At 52.9% G+C, this 15604-nt stretch overlaps 2 protein-coding genes across 24 annotated transcripts; one reads left to right on the top strand and one right to left on the bottom strand.

The window, feature by feature from the left end:
- The first annotated feature begins 153 nt into the window (after window positions 1-153).
- On the top strand, window positions 154-6290 carry CFAP119 (cilia and flagella associated protein 119). 6 transcript variants are annotated; one of them, XM_005591680.5, is made up of 10 exons: window positions 154-690; window positions 1008-1039; window positions 1585-1650; window positions 1805-1974; window positions 2862-2932; window positions 3130-3246; window positions 3341-3410; window positions 3487-3576; window positions 4465-5770; window positions 6027-6290. In XM_005591680.5, the coding sequence occupies exons 1-9, from the start codon at window positions 487-489 to the stop codon at window positions 4641-4643; spliced, it is 999 nt and encodes a 332-aa protein (XP_005591737.3). In that variant the 5' UTR covers window positions 154-486; the 3' UTR covers window positions 4644-5770; window positions 6027-6290. The 6 variants fall into 6 exon arrangements, with proteins under 6 accessions (XP_005591737.3, XP_073883065.1, XP_073883066.1 ...); XM_074026964.1 differs by lacking the exon at window positions 6027-6290 and having other exon boundaries at window positions 3144-3246; window positions 4465-4696; XM_074026965.1 differs by lacking the exons at window positions 2862-2932; window positions 6027-6290 and having other exon boundaries at window positions 3144-3246; window positions 4465-4696.
- On the bottom strand, window positions 4760-14469 carry PHKG2 (phosphorylase kinase catalytic subunit gamma 2). 18 transcript variants are annotated; one of them, XM_074026950.1, is made up of 10 exons: window positions 14423-14469; window positions 13845-14035; window positions 11823-11998; window positions 11490-11544; window positions 8982-9047; window positions 8722-8885; window positions 5843-5933; window positions 5595-5748; window positions 5400-5525; window positions 4760-5311 (listed from the first exon to the last, which is right to left on the bottom strand). In XM_074026950.1, the coding sequence occupies exons 3-10, from the start codon at window positions 11929-11931 to the stop codon at window positions 5018-5020; spliced, it is 1059 nt and encodes a 352-aa protein (XP_073883051.1). In that variant the 5' UTR covers window positions 11932-11998; window positions 13845-14035; window positions 14423-14469; the 3' UTR covers window positions 4760-5017. The 18 variants fall into 18 exon arrangements, with proteins under 18 accessions (XP_073883051.1, XP_073883055.1, XP_015297708.3 ...); XM_074026954.1 differs by having other exon boundaries at window positions 11887-11998; XM_015442222.3 differs by having other exon boundaries at window positions 13923-14035.
- Window positions 14470-15604: the final 1135 nt, after the last annotated feature.

The raw sequence follows: 15604 nt of genomic DNA, 5'->3' as shown, positions 1-15604 counted from the left end.
AGGAAACTTCATTATCTTCTGCTTCTATTGGTTACGCTTGGTCCCGCCTCTCGGGTCCTCTGGCTTCTTCCCAAACACCTTCTCTTTCTCTCGGTGATTGGCCAAGAGGCAGTTCCCATAGTAACTGACACCAAGCTCCCACTTCCCGGCCTTGAGGACAGCGCCGGCCCTCGTATTAACAACTTGGAAGAGAGGGTGCTCAGGTGGGCACTCGCAACTTCTTACGTATCTGCGCGTTCTCTTCGCACCCACTGGCGTGAGCTTGCGTTTCCCGCCTTCATTCCTTCACAAGCCCCCTTGGCAACCGTCGCCGTTGAGACGGAGGGAGACGCCCCCACGGATTCGCTCCGCCGCGCCTCTCGGCGCGCAGATTGGCCGGAGCAAGGCTAGCGGGCCCGGCCTTGGTAGCCTCAGACCGAGCGCTGGCTGTCCTGGAACCGAGGCGGCGGGAGCCCGGGGCGCGCCGCGGCACGGAAGAGCGGCGAGATGCTCAACCGCAAGACCAGCCACTTTTTGGGAATGAGGGTGCAGTCGGAACTTGAACATCTCTCCGAGCTGCGGCGGGAAGCGGGGAAGGATCGCATCTCAGCGCGTGGGTCGGCCGCGCGGACGCGAGCGAGTGTGCGGACCCAGTCGACGGCGGCGGCGGCGGCGAAAGCGGATGAAGACCCCGGAGCCAACTTGTTCCCGGTGAGGGCGGGACAGTCTGGTCCGCTCGTGAATATTTATAAACGGGCTCCCCCGCAGGCACCAATCGTCATTATGCTTACTAACGTTCGGGACGTCTCCCGCGCTGCCTGGGCAAGGAGAGGCAGGGGTGTGTGACCCTGGTGGTTATTGTGCTCGCATAGAGCACCTAGGGCCTCCTGAAGCCCGCCCTCGCCCGCGCCTCTCCTTCTTAGTCGTTGAGATGAGATGGCAAGTTACAGCGAGTTCTGGGGCCCGCTGCAGATTCGCGACGGCCAGGACACCACAGCTGCCTTCCCCAATTCGCTTTCTTTCCGCAGCCGCCGCTGCCCCGACCCCGGATCTGCATGTGGTGAGTGTGAAGAGACTTGGGGAAGAGTTACACTGAATATTTGCGTTCTTCCTTTATTGCCTCCCCAACAGTCCTGTCTGTGGCCAGGGCATCCCCATTTTTACAGATGAGGAGACTGAGGCCCAGAGATGCAATTACTCCAGGTGACTGGAAGCCAGCTTTCCAGCATCCCCAATCCAAAGAGGAGACAGTGTGAGAAAAAAAGAGCCAAAGACAGGATGTAAAGGGAGTCTCATGACTGCTATGGAGTATTGTACAGAGGGGGACACTGAGGGCCACAGGGGGGATTTGACCAAGGTCATACAAGGTAGTGGCAGAGCAGAAAAAAAGAATTCAAGTTTCCTAACCCTAGGCTTTAGAAATGGAGAGGCTCATAAGAGTTCATTTAGGCCCAGAGAGCTAACGATTTGCATAGTTAAACAGCAAGTTGGCAAAAGAGCCCAGCTTCACACCAGTGGCCCAACTCCCAGTCCCACGCACTAGCTGTCACAGCGCTGTCATGATAGGTAATGGCCACCAATACTCTTTTTCTTTTCCTGTAACAGGAAGTACCTGGACATCCATTCCATGCACCAGCTGGAGAAGACTACCAGTGCTGAGGAGATGAGGCAGTAGGGACTGAGTGGGGGCGCGGGAAGAGCTCTTGGCAAAGGTGGAGGGGTCAGGTTGGGAAGACATGAGGAATGGCTAACTCCAAAGCATGTGGTGGGTTTAGGGTGATGAAAGGAGGCTCCAGTTGTCACTCACTACTCTCTCCCTCCCAAGGGTGTTGGCTGAGCTGCTGGAGCTAGGGTGTCCTGAGCAGAGCCTGCGGGACGCCATCACCCTGGACCTCTTCTGCCACGCGCTCATCTTCTGCCGCCAGCAGGGCTTCTCACTGGAGCAGACTTCAGCAGCTTGTGCCCTGCTCCAGGATCTTCACAAGGCTTGTATTGGTGAGAGGGGGCAGCTACCAGGTTTGAGCCCCAGGGAGAAGAGGAACTGGGGCTGGCACAAGTGACCATGGGAAGCAGAAGCAGGGGATTTCTGCCTGGAATATGTCATTATTAACAGCATTATCACATATAAGCCATCACCTTTCCAATCCACTGCTTCCTTATCTAGAAATTAAGGATAGAGGCCAGGCATGGTGGCTCACGCCTGTAATCCCAGCACTTTGGGAGGCCGAGGCAGGCGGATCACAAGGTCAGGAGTTCGAGACCATCCTGCCTAATACAGTGAAACCCTGTCTCTACTAAAAATACAAAAAAAAAAAAAAAAAAAAATTAGCCAGGCGTGGAGGCGGGCACCTGTAGTCCCACCTACTCAGGAGGCTGAGGCAGGAGAATGGCATGAACCCGGGAGGTGGAGCTTGCAGTGAGCCGAGATCGCGCCACTGCACTCTAGCCTGGGTGACAGAGGTGACTCTATCTCAAAAAAAAAAAAAAAGAGAGAGAGAAATTAGTGGTACAGCACATTTTACAGGACTGTTCTGAGAAATAATATATGCAAATATATGCATAGTGCACAATAAAACCTGCTTTAGAATATTTAATAGCTCATGCTTCAGAATGTTTAATAGCTGAAATGAGCTATTTCTTGGTTTATTGTGTCACTTCTCCTAGAATATAAGCTTCGTAAGAACAGGACCTTGTCTGTCTTGAGTGCCTAAAACAGTGGGCATATAGTGGGTATTCAATATTTGTTACATGAGTCAAGGAAACAAGCCAGGGCTGAAACCCAGATCTGCCTCTGAAGCTCATGGTCATAAACAGCTATTGAGTGAAGTGAATGAATGGATACCAGAGAGGGCCTCACTGCCGCATCTTGCTTTCCCTACCAGCAACCCCCTTGGGCAACGTGGAGGAGTGCTACCACTACTTCACCAGCGTTCTTTTTTGCCATGGAGTCAGGGTCAGTTCCCCTGGAACATTCTGGAACCTTTACCCATCCCCAGACAAGGTCTAGCCCAGTTTCTCTCACATTCATCACCCTTACATTCCTGTGAAGACCCCAGTGGGCTCTCCTTGCTCCTAGATTGCTAGGCTTTTGGAGGCAAAGCCAGGGCTCCAGGAGGTAGTCAGGGTTCTAATTCCCAGTCACCACCACAGCGGCCTCCTTTCAGCATCGACCTCTTCAAAGAGGAACAACTGCTGGCCCTGGAAGACTACGTGGTCAACACTTACTTCCGCCACTTCAAACTCTATAAATACGTCTTCACACCCCAGGTAGGGGGTGGTGGACCATGAGGAGCCATCCTCAACTCCCCATCCCCTCAGCGCGGGTGCCCTCTTTTCAGCCTCCCTCTTCTTTGCTTCTCAGGTGCGGCTGGATCTGTCTTTGACTTACATGGGGCTACAGCCACCCAAATTGTGGCCAGAGAGTGAGACGGGTAAGGGAGAGTGCCAGGGCAGGGCTGGGCTGGGCCAGGCCTGGGGCCACAGTCTCTTCCTGCTTCTGGTTTGCAGAGAAAGAAGCAAGCAAGGAGGTGGAGGAGCAGGCAGTTACGCCGCAGGAAGAGGAACTAGAGACAGTAGCCCCGCCAGAGCCGGAGCCAAGTGAGGATCTGGAGGGGGCAGGCTGCCCTGTCCCTCTGAGCGGGTGTAGAATGAAGGGTTTGGATCACATCAGGACTTCAGACTTTTTGTTTTTAGTCATAGAGTCCTTTCTCTAACTGATCCCTTATGCAGAAGTCCAAGATGACAGATAAAAGCATAGCTGTAGGCCCGGTGCGGCGGCTTATGCCTGTAATCCCAACACAATCTGAGGCGGGTGGATTGCCTGAGCTCAGGAGTTTGCGACCAGCCTGGGCAACACTGTGAAACCCCGTATCTACTAAAATACAAAAAATAGTCAGGCATGGTGGTGTGCTCCTGTAGTCCCAGCTACTTGGGAGGCTGAGGCAGGAGAATTGCATGAACCTAGGAGGCGGAGATTGCAGTGAGCCGAGATCTCACCGCTGCACTCCAGCCTGGGCCACAGAGCGAGACTCTGTCTCAAAACAAAAAAATGCACAGCTGAGGTGGCTCCAGAGAAATGATCATTAGAAAGCCAATGACAGTAACAGCCAGCACATACTTGGCAATAGGTGTGCAGTGCATGCCCTGCTCTAAGCATTTTATATAAATTAACTCATTTAATCCTCCCTCAATCCTATGTGCTAGGTACCACTATTCACATTTCACACAAGGAAACTGAGGCACGGATAGGTTAAATAACCTGCCTAAGGTCACACAGCTATTGAGTAGGGATCAGAATTTGAATCTGCAAAGTCCAGCATAGCCACCCTACCCAACTACCTTTCATACAAGGGCTGGCTGACATTTCCTAAAGGGAAACAACATTGCCACCTGTATATCCCCCAGGGGAAATTTGGGGGCTGTGTTTGCCCAGCTAGGGACCATCCCCATTGCCAGACAGCATCTCTCCTCACCCTGCCCCTTCAGGCCACGTCCACATCCTCCGAGCCTACATCAAGACCCAAATGAACAAGGAGCTGGAGGAGCTCCAGCAGCTGGTGGAAGAGCAGCTCAAGGCCAGCGAGGAAAGGCTCAGCAGCAAGTTGACTGCACTAGAGCGGCCCTTCCAGCTACCTCCGGGTAAAGGCAAGAGCAAGACCAAGTGACCCCCAGCATTTTCCCCAATAAAGGTCTGGGCCAGAATGGCCCCATCCCTGCACCCTGGTGAGTATCTTCTGGGCTTTCCTGCCCAAGCCGGACAGCAGACACAGGACACCCGCTCTCCCTGGTGTGTAGTGGGTTTTATTTCATATGCAGTGCAGGCAGCACTGACTGGGCCAGGCGTGGCGTTCAGAGTGGCTCCCTTCCACCCCAGCTCTGATCTCAGAGCCCTGGCTGGTGGGAAGACAGGTACCAGGCTGGTCTTTAAGAGGGTAGCAGGATCAGTGGTAGGCCTGAGGCTAGAGCCCAGAGGAGCTGGAATGATCAAAGCCCTTCTTCTGGAGAGTTCTGCTTCCTGGGAATCCCTGGGGTTGAGGTCCTAGCCCAGTACCAGCACGGCCTCATCCTCAGTTATAGCAGCAGAGTCTCCCTCCTCCTCAGGGCCCATGATGGGAAAAGGCCCAGGGGGCCGGTGCTGAAAAAGAGCTGCCCGGTTCTGCTGCTCCCCTTTCTTCACCCAGTGTCCATAGAGCCGGAAGGCACAGTTGTCGATGAGGCGCCGCACTGACCGCAGCGCATAAGGGTCCCTCAACAGTGCGTTCTTAGTCAGTGGCCGTACACGATGGGTGCTTAGGGCCACTCGTCCAGCAGCCAGCACTGTCCACACTGCCACCTAGGAAGGGGGGCAGGGTGAGCTCTAGTGCAGGGGAAAGATCACGGGACAGAGGAATGGGCCCAGACCCTGACACTCTCAGGCTTACCCGGAACCGCTGGCGGGGGGTGAGGTTCCAGGATTGGCTGCCTTCACAACGCTCAAAGAAGGGGTGCTGTAGGGCCTGCTCAGCTGTCAGGCGTGCTTCAGGATCCACCTGCAGCAGCCTGGAAATCTAGGAGAGACCCAGAGCATGAGGGGCAGCTCTTGGGCCTCCCCTACTGTCCTCTCAGCCCCAGCTCACCAAGTCTTTGACAGTGCTGGAACGGTCGTCCCACTCAGGGGAACTGAACTGGTACTGGCCCTCCATGATCATGCGTAACATCAGGATCTGCCGCCGGTGCCAGAAGGGTGGCGAGCCAGCCAGGAGTGTGAACAAGATCACCCCACAGGCCCAGCTGGGAAAGAGACTGGAGTCAGGTGGGACTGGGTGACAGGCAGACCCGGCAAAGGACAGCAAGCACAGGAGGGAGAGGGAGACCAGGAACTCACAGGTCGACCTCCTTGCCGTAGCCTGGGTGGGTTTCATCCATGGAGCATTTAAGGATCTCTGGCGCTAGATACCCTGGGGTCCCACACAACTCTGGGGAGAGAGGACCAAGATTGAGGGGATGCCACCAGCCCCTCCAGGGCCCCTAGCACTGGATCTCTGCTGAAGCCTCCTCAACGCCACCAGGACTACCAGTGTTCCCATCCTCCTCCTGCCTGCCTTCTGCCAAGTCTCCGCTGAGGCACTATCCCTGCTCAACAGTTCAGATACCCATCATGGCTCCTGGTGGTCTTCCTAGGAAAACCTGGGTTTTGGATTGATTTCAAGGTCCTTGTTCCACCATATCATTTGCCTCCTCCAACCCTACCTACCCACTATCCAAGTCAACCTATCTACTCCTCACAACTTGTTACCTTAGTTTTATATATATCATAAAGCATATGGAAAGATTATGTATTTTTACATACATCACAATACATATGTAAAAAAAATTTTCTGCATTCCTATCTGCCCAAACCTTTCTCCTCCTATAACCTCCAACCATCACTCAACCCAAGGGGAACAAGCGGAGATATGGAATTTCTTTTGTTTTTTCTTTTTTTTTTTTTTGGGAGATGGAGTCTTGCCCTGTCGCCTAGTCTGGTGTACAATGGCATGATCTCAGCTCAATGCAACCTCCGCCTCCCAAGTTCAAGCGATTCTCCTGTCTCAGTCTCCTGAGTAGCTGGGATTACAGGTGCGTGCCACCACACCTGGCTAATTTTTTGTCTTTTTAGTAGAGACGGGGTTTCACCATGTTGGCCAGACTGGTCTTGAACTCCTGACCTCGTGATCCACCCGCCTCGGGCTCTCAAAGTGTTGGGATTACAGGTGTGAGCCACTGCACCCTGTAAGCTATGGGATTTCTTAAAGCACATAGTGGGTAAGTCCCTTGTTTAAAACCCTTCCCTGATTCCACATCATGACACATGATCAAATCTACAGTTCTAAAGCCCAGAGCCCTCCAAAACTTTATGCAAGTCTGTATTTTTATATTTATTTATTTTTAGAGACAGGGTCACTATGTCACACAGGCTGGAGTGTGGTGGCACTATCACAGCTCATTGCAGCCTTGGGCTCCTAGGCTCAAGTGATCCTCCTCCTTCAGTCTCCCAAGTAGCTGAGGTGACAGATGCGTGCCACCATGCTTGGCTCAAGTTTGTATTTTTAGTTTTTTTCCACCACTCGGGCACCAATTCTTCCAGTAATTTCTGAACTATGTTCCATGGCACACTTCCAGGAGATTTTAACAGCCCCGAATTGAAACTGACTTTCTTGGGAAATTCATTCCTATATCAAGTATTTATTGAATGCCAGTGGCATTGATTTGCCAAGTGGCAAATGAGATGTGTCCTTAGCGAGCTCACTGTCTACCTGAAGGCAAGCGGGAAGTAACAATAGAGTAAGAGGTGTTGTAAATGAAGAAGATAGGAGAACAAAAAGCAAAGGGACCTAAGCTGCCCTGGAGGTGTAAAGTGAAACTTGAATTACCCAAGCCAAGAAGAGGATGCAGTGGGCACAGGCAAAGATGATTCCAGAAAGGGGAAAAGTACATGTGGAAGCCCAAAGGGTTTTAAAGCACAACATCCACCAGACATGTAAGCTCACAGGTTAAGAGTATGAAATTTGAAGTCAGACTGTCCAAGTTCAGTCCTGGCATTAGGACCCTGGAGAAGTCATCTCACCTCTTTGAGCCCTTCTGTAAAAACAGAGACACAAATACTAACTGTCACACAGGGCTGTGGAGAGGATTTAGGGGAATAAGCCATATAAAGATTGGTGCCGGCCAGGCACAGTGCTCATGCCTGTAATCCCAGCACTTTGGAAGGCCGGGGCGGGAGGATCACTTGAGGTCAGGAGTTCGAGACCAGCCTGGCCAACATTGTGAAACTCCATTTCTACTAAAAATACAAAAATGAGGCCGGGCGCGGTGGCTCAAGCCTGTAATCCCAGCACTTTGGGAGGCCGAGATGGGCGGATCTCTAGGTCAGGAGATCGAGACCATCCTGGCTAACAGGGTGAAACCCCATCTCTACTAAAAAATACAAAAAAAAAAAAAAAAAATACAAAAATGAGCCAGGCATGGTGGTGGGCACCTGTAATCCCAACTACTCGGGAGGCTGAGGCAGAATAGCTTGAACCCAGGAGGTGGAGACTGCGGTGAGCGAAGATCATGCCGCTGCACCCCAGCCTGGGTGACAGAGCAAGACTCTGTCTCAAAAAAGAAAAAAAAAGACTGATACCTGCCTCATAGGTGAATGCCCAGTAAACGGTAGCTTTTCATAAGTCTAGTGCAAAGCCATTGAGGGAGAGAGTCAGTGGCAGACTAAAGGCTCTGAAGAATCCCACAGGTGAATTTTATTTGAAGTTTCCCATTTGCAGTAGAAATATTACTGTCCCGACAAATGTATTCACATCAGGTGAACCTGAGGCCTAGGGCCCAGGTGGGAAGTGCAGTCTGGACACATCACATCAGGCTCCCGTGGTCCTGCACTCCAGACCCCAAACATGTGGCTGAGCATGACTCTGCCCTGCTCCCTTTTTTACCTCTTCTGTGGGGCTCAGGCTGAATTGGGGTTCCTTCCTCTGGGCTCCCCTGGCATGGCCCTCTGCCCACCGTGCACCACTGTCTGTCAGCCCACTTGTCTGTCTCCATTCTCCCCAGGTCAGAATGCCCACTCTGAGGTAAACACAGGTTTTGCGCCCACAGGGTAATTGGCAAGTACCCAATGACTTCTCCCTTTTTCTTGGCACCAGGGACTTGGTACTCAGACCCAGCCAACCAATCTCATCAGGCCTGGGTCTCCCCTCCCAAGCCTATAAGGACACTAGATCCCCTCACCTCGAAGCTTCTCGCCAGGTTCCAAGTGGCAGGAGAACCCGAAATCTGAAAGTCGGATCTGCATATTGTCATCTAGGAGAATATTCTCGGGCTTCAGATCTCGATGCACAATGTTGTTGGCATGGAGAAAGCTCACTGCTTCCAGCAGAGACTGCATGATGGACCTGAGGGAAGGGAAGGCGGGTGCAGTCTCCTCCTTGGCTCCTCCCTGCCCTGTCCCACCCCCTGCTCACCCCTGGGGCTGCAGGCTCAACCCTTACCTGGTTTCCTTTTCTGAGAGGGCTACCTTCTCTGTGAGATAGTCAAACAGCTCTCCCTTCCGCATCCTAAGGGAAGGAGGGGCATAGGAGGCAGCTGCACCCCACATTGGGGGTTGAGAAAACAGACCAGTGCTCATACAAAATATCATGGAAGAGGCCACTAAAGATAGATTCCTCTGCGGACAAACCAAAGGGTCTAGAGACACAGCACTCCAACGAGGCAGTTTGGCCTGGTGTGTTGGCAGCTGAAATACCTGCATTATGCCATGATGGCAATTATAGCAAAAATAAGAGACTTCTTGTGGCAATATAATTTATAGGAGTTTCTTGTTGTTTGAGAATAACTATGCCTGAAAAAGGCCTCTCAAAGTGAATCTATAAAGAAAATGGACCAAAATTTCAGTTTTTTTGTGGCACAAAGGTTGAATAGGACCTGATTTTGAAATTTTGTCTTTAAAAGCTGAGGTTATGATTATGTGTCAATTAAAAATAATACTTCCAAAATTGAGTTATACTTGCAACTCTGCATCAGTCCTCAAAGTAACTTATCAGGTACTGTTTTGGGGAGTGTAGTCACTCTGCACAGCTGGAGGATGGCATAATAGACATCCTTATGTCCCCTCTCACTTTTGCAGAGGGCTATTTCTGTAAAAATATGGAAGCCTTCATGAATTTTTTCCAAGGGCCTCTCTTAAATCTTTGGAATTCAAATCATTCTCTTTTGAAATACCTTTGCAATTAGTTTACATTATATCATGTAACATCTGACATTCAGATTCTGACCAGAAAAAGAACAGATGGGCAGAGACAGACACCAGAGTAGTTAGTGTGTTAAGCAGCACGAGAGGCTGATGAGCAAGGATCTATTTTCTTTTTCTTTTTCTTTTTTTTGAGACGGAGTCTCGCTCTGTCGCCCAGGCTGGAGTGCGGTGGCGCGATCTCTGCTCACTGCAAGCTCTGCGTCCCAGGTTCGCGCCATTCTCCTGCCTCAGCCTCCCGAGTAGCTAGGACTACAGGTGCCTGCTACCACTCCTGGCTAATGTTTTTTTGTATTTTTAGTAGAGATGGGGTTTCACTGTGTTAGCCAGGATGGTCTCGATCTCCTGACCTTGTGATCCGCCCGCCTCGGCCTCCCAAAGTGCTGGGATTACAGGTGTGAGCCACCGCGACCAGCCGCAAGGATCTATTTTCTAAGTGGTCAGTCCACTGCTGAACACTTTTTTTTTTTTTTTTGGAGATAAGAGTCTCGCTCTGTCACCCAGGCTGGAGTGCAATGGCACGATCTCGGCTCACTGCAACCTCCACCTCCCGGGTTCAAGTGATTCTCCTGCTTCAGCCTCCCAGTTAGCTGGGATTACAGGCACCCACCACCATGCCTGGCTAATTTTTTGTATTTTAGTAGAGACGGGGTTTCATCATGTTGGCCAGGATGGTCTCGATCTCTTGACCTCATGATCCGCCTACCTCGGCCTCCCAAAGTGCTGGGATTACAGGCGTGAGCCACTGCACCCGGCCACAATCTGTTCAGGCCGGGCGCGGTGGCTCACACCTGTAATCCCAGCACTTTCGGAGGCCGAGGTGGGCGGATCATGAGGTCAGGAGATAGAGACCATTCTGGCTAACATGGTGAAACCCCGTCTCTACTAAAAAAATACAAAAATGAGCCGGTAGGCCGGGCGCGGTGGCTCAAGCCTGTAATCCCAGCACTTTGGGAGGCTGAGATGGGCGGATCACGAGGTCAGGAGATCGAGACCATCCTGGCTAACACCGTGAAACCCCCTCTCTACTAAAAAAAAAATACAAAAAACTAGCCGGGCGAGGTGGCGGGCGCCTGTAGTCCCAGCTACTCAGGAGGCTGAGGCAGGAGAATGGCGTAAACCCGGGAGGCGGAGCTTGCAGTGAGCTGAGATCCGGCCACTGCACTCCAGCCTGGGCGACAGAGCGAGACTCCGTCTCAAAAAAAAAAAAAAAAAAAAAAAAAAAAAATGAGCCGGGCATGGTGGCAGGCGCCTATAGTCCCAGTTACTCGGGAGGCTGACACAGGAGAATCGCAATAGCATGATCTTGGCTCACTGCAGCCTCTGCTTCTCGGGTTCAAGCGATTCTCCTGCCTCAGCCTCCCGAGTAGATGGGCTTACAGGCGTGCACCACCACACCTGGCTAATTTTTGTATTTTTAGTAGAGATGGGGTTTCACCATGTTGGCCAGGCTGGTCTTGAACTCCTGACCTCAGGTGATCCACCTGCCTCAGCCTCCCAAAATGCTAGGATTACAGGCATGAGCCACCACGCCTGGCTGGTCACTATTACTTTTAAAGAATTTGCCTTAATGATGGCACCGAGGGAGAAGGCCAGAGCCATGGGCTAGGAGGCAGGCCCAGGTGATAGAGAGCCCCAGCTGGAGCAGGAAGGTGTGAGCAGGGTGGGTCCAGCCCACTGAGCAGCAAATGCTGGGCCATACATGGAGGTGGGGAGGAGGCTTCTCAGATGGTGGCAGGGAGATACTCACAGGTCAAACACCAGGAACATGAAGCTAGAAGACTCGTAGGAATCGATGAGGGTGACTAGGGAGAGAGGAAGAGAGGCAGAGAGACAGAGATGGAAAGGAGTGGATACACATTGATGGGGCTTGGTCACCCTGGGACAGCAGCGGGCTGTTACTGGGAAGAAAGGAGAACCAGAGGAGGCAGTGGGGGCCCAATGGATGGCCACTCTTTAGTGGAATGAAGCCAGGAGGAAGGGAGGAGAGGCGTGGAGGCAATGTTGGGGGAAGTGGGCTGTGGGCAGGGTCAGCAAGAGGTGGGGGGTCGTCTGCTAACAGGAGCAAGGAAGACAGCCTCACTGATGTGGGGGTGGCCGGCGACCTGGCGAAGGATGTGTGTTTCTCGCCGTGTGGCTTCCCGCACCTCCTCCAGCTGCTCAGGACTCAGTCGCTCAGCTGTCACTTCCATAATCTTCACGGCAAACTCGTGGCCAGTAGCTCGATGAACACAACGGCGGACCACAGAGCTCACTCCTCTGCAAGAGCCAGAAAATAGCACAAGTCAGGGCATCTGTGCTCACATTTCTGCACGGGCTGGGGCTTCAGCATCCTCATGCCCGCTGTGCCAGACCCTGAAGACCCATCTGGATCACAGGGCAACAAGCTTAGGAGCTCACCCTGGCTTCACAGCAGCCTCAGGAACCTGGGTACCCAGCAAGGCACAACACAAAGCTCACAGGGAAGGCAGGTAGGGCCTGGGTTCAAATCCAGGCTCTGCCACTTCCTCCATGGGAAAGCCTAGGCAAGTCCTTCCCACACTGAGCCTTAGCACCTGCTCCTTGAAGGAAGGGGGAAGAAAGATTTAAGTCTCCCTCCATATTCCACTTGTACTTCCCTGATTACCCCATCCAAATCCCAAAGTTCCCCCAAGTGTAGGAAACTCCAAATAAATATGAAGCCATTGACTAGAAGACCAAAGCTGAGAATCAGACCTTAGAGTAGACCCCAGATTTGCTACCAATTAACCTAAGTGGTCCCCTGACGTAAGGTCCTTGGGCTTCAGCTCCTGCAACTGTGAAATGTAGCCAACAGCATCCTGAAGGGATGTTGAAGGGCATTCATGAGGCACACACAAAGTCCTAGATAAGGATTTCCTTGCTCAAGCTATCACCAACTCCATATGACCCTACACATTCCTCAGACTAAGGAGCAAATCCCTCCAGGATCAGGCCTCAAATTCCATTTCTTATGCTGGTTCCCTTGCTGCCCTTCACAGAGCCTTACTACTATGCTCTGTGGGGCCTCCTGGCCTCACATAACTCACTTGGGAATTCGGTCACCCACATCTAGTTAAATCAAGGGATGTAAACTATTGATCCATAGGCCAAACACAGCCCTCCGATGTGGTACGTTTTGGCCAGTGCAATTTTTTTTTTTTAACAAATCTGAATTCACACATCATAGGTGGGACATGAATCCTCCACCTTACACAACACTTCCTACTCTGTTACTCTTGGCCACGTCATGGTTTTAATTTCCCGCGCAACCACTAAGGGCATCTGAGTTTGCGGCCATGTTTTAATTATGACCCAGCTTTAACGAGCCTCTTTGAGAATCTGATGAAAGTTGTATACATCTACCACACGTATACATTTTTATGATTTTAAAGACCCCCCTGAACTCCTACTCATACCTCAAGACCCAGCCCAAAGGTGACTCCTGGGAAACTGTGTTTTTCTGGAATCCCATAACACTTGATACAGACCTCTACCTATCTAGCCTGATGCCTTTTTAACGTTCACGTCACTTCAGGTGGAGTACCTCAAGGGCATAGGTATCTTTTCTACCCTCCCCCTGTTGAACTTTGTGTCTGGCACAGTAGGTGCGTCAACCATCCGTGTGTGTTGAAGGCATAAATGAATGAATCCGTGAAACATATGGGGTTGACCCATGGTTAACAGTCTAGTCACCAGGTGTTCTCCACTTACCACTGATTCTTCCCGTTTAGAACTATTCAGTCATCCAGGCGCGGTGGCTCACACCTGTAATCCTAGCACTTTGGGAGGCTGAGGCTGGCAGATCACGAGTTCAGGAGTTCAAGACCAGCCTGGCCAATATGGTGAAACCTCCGCCTCTACTAAAAATACAAATTAGCCGGTGTGGTGCCGCACGCCTGTAATAGCAGCTACTAGGGAGGCTGAGGCAGGAGAATCACTTGAAGCCGGGAGGCAGAGGTTGCAGTGAGCCGAGATCGCGCCACTGCACTCCGGCCTGGGCCACAGAGCGACACTCCGTTTCAAAAAAAAAAAAAAAAAAAAAATAACTATCCAGTCCTCTCCTGAAAACCTTGACACAAACACACACACACACACACCCCCCTACCTCTCCAGCCCTCAAACGGAAGCGGGACTGCTGGGGCCCGACCTCTCTGGACCTCCGTTTCCCTGGCCGCGGTCTCACCTGCCGATGACGTCCTTAGGGTCGTACTTCTGGTAAAACTCCTTGGCGGCGGCCCAGTCGGGCAGCTCATCCTCCGGCCCCACGTCCAGCGTCATCCTGAAGGGGGCGGGGGCCTGCGCGGAGGAGGAGGGCAGTGAGGGCAGGGAAGCCCACAGGCTCTGAGACGACCCGCATCGCGGCTCCCGGGGGCGCAGCCCTTGCGGCTGGGGCGCCAGGGTCCTGGGGAGTGGGGGAGGGGGGTAGGGGAAGGACCCGGACTGGGGAGACCCCGCAGAAGAGCCTGGGGGCGGGAGGATGGCAGGGCAGGAAAGGGAGTGGGGAGAGGTGCCCAGGAAGCTGGGGGAAGGGGCGCAAGGGCAGGCGGCTGTTGCCGCGCAGGCGCATTCGGGCGGGCGCAGGAAGGGGACGGGGGTCTAGCGCAGGCTCACCCGCTGGGGCAGGCAGAGGAACCAGGGTCGACGCGACCTGCGCTGTCGCCGGGTTCGCCTGCAGTCACTCACCTTAACCTCGGGCAGCAGGCGACGACCCAAGGCTCCGCCTCCATCCTGCCCGCCAATGGCCAGCGCCGCCCGAAGACTGAGGCTCAGAAGCTCTTCCGATTGGAAACCGGCCGCCCAATAGGAGCTGGTGCGGGCGTCGGAGCTCGGCGGGACCTAAGGACGCGACGCGACGCCGGGGCGCGGCTTCAGACACGGCCAATCACCGAGTGGCATCTACGGGCCAGCGGAGGGCGGAGCTTGTTGTCAAGTGGGCTTGGAGGCCTGGAACGGGACCCGGAAATTGAGTTTACTGGGAAACGTGATCGTTGGGTGGCGGGGAAGCAGGACCTTCCCGCGCCTCTAGTTCCCAGACTTGAGCAGGGGAATTCCCTCGGTCTTCTCCAAGCACCCCTAACTGCATTCACCATTTTCTCTTTTTTTAGACAGGTTCTCGCTCTGTAGCCCACGCTGAGGCTGCAGTGTAGTGGCGCGATCATAGCTCACTGCAACCTTGAACTTCGGGGCTCAAGCGATCCTCCCGCCTCGGCCTCCCAAAATGCTAGGATTACAGGCTTGAGCCACAACGCCCAGCAAGCTCTTTTCAATATTAGCAGCCTTGCCCAAAGCGCCTGTCTTGAGTACACTCCAGCCCTTAAAACATTTGGACACACGCAGCTTGGACCCCCAGCTTGGCCTCTTAGTTCGGACTTAGAAGGCCAGAAGCGCCGGGCTCGGTGGCTCAAGCCTGTAATCCTAGCACTTTGGGAGGCCGAGACGGGCGGATCACGAGGTCAGGAGATCGAGACCATCCTGGCTAACCCGGTGAAACCCCGTCTCTACTAAAAATACAAAAAACTAGCCGGGCGAGGCGGCGGGCGCCTGTAGTCCCAGCTACTCAGGAGGCTGAGGCAGGAGAATGGCGTGAACCCAGGAGGTGGAGCTTGCAGTGAGCTGAGATCTGGCCACTGCACTCCAGCCTGGGCGACAGAGCGAGACTCCGTCTCAAAAGAAAAAAAAAAAAAAAAAAAAGAAGGCCAGAAGCAGCCTTCTCTTTCTATGGCCGCTTCAATCCCTCCTGAATACATCCAAAGCGCTAGCGTTTACTATCTGGGATTGTTTATACACTTTCTCCATCTTCCACCCTCTCCCAAAAGCCTTGTATCACACTGTTCTAAACCCACAAGGTTCTTCTGCCAGGAGCTT

This window comes from Macaca fascicularis, chromosome 20 (assembly GCF_037993035.2).
Source record: "Macaca fascicularis isolate 582-1 chromosome 20, T2T-MFA8v1.1".
NCBI classification, from domain to species: domain Eukaryota; kingdom Metazoa; phylum Chordata; class Mammalia; order Primates; family Cercopithecidae; genus Macaca; species Macaca fascicularis.
The sequence above is the reverse complement of the archived record's forward strand: the minus strand, read 5'-3'. Positions and strand labels throughout refer to the sequence as shown.

Bases quoted from the DNA above. Each gene is read 5' to 3' on its own strand.
- CFAP119 (XM_005591680.5), top strand. From the start codon at position 487: ATGCTCAACCGCAAGACCAGCCACTTTTTGGGAATGAGGGTGCAGTCG. The intron at 2,933-3,129 runs GTCAGTTCCCCT...TCACCACCACAG, and splicing joins TTTTTTGCCATGGAGTCAGG to CGGCCTCCTTTCAGCATCGA. The intron at 3,411-3,486 runs GTAAGGGAGAGT...TCTGGTTTGCAG, and splicing joins GTGGCCAGAGAGTGAGACGG to AGAAAGAAGCAAGCAAGGAG.
- PHKG2 (XM_015442222.3), bottom strand. From the start codon at position 14,017: ATGACGCTGGACGTGGGGCCGGAGGATGAGCTGCCCGACTGGGCCGCC. The intron at 9,048-11,489 runs GTGAGTATCTCC...TCCTTCCCTTAG, and splicing joins ATGTTCCTGGTGTTTGACCT to GATGCGGAAGGGAGAGCTGT. The intron at 8,886-8,981 runs GTAAGGGTTGAG...CCCTTCCCTCAG, and splicing joins CTCTCAGAAAAGGAAACCAG to GTCCATCATGCAGTCTCTGC.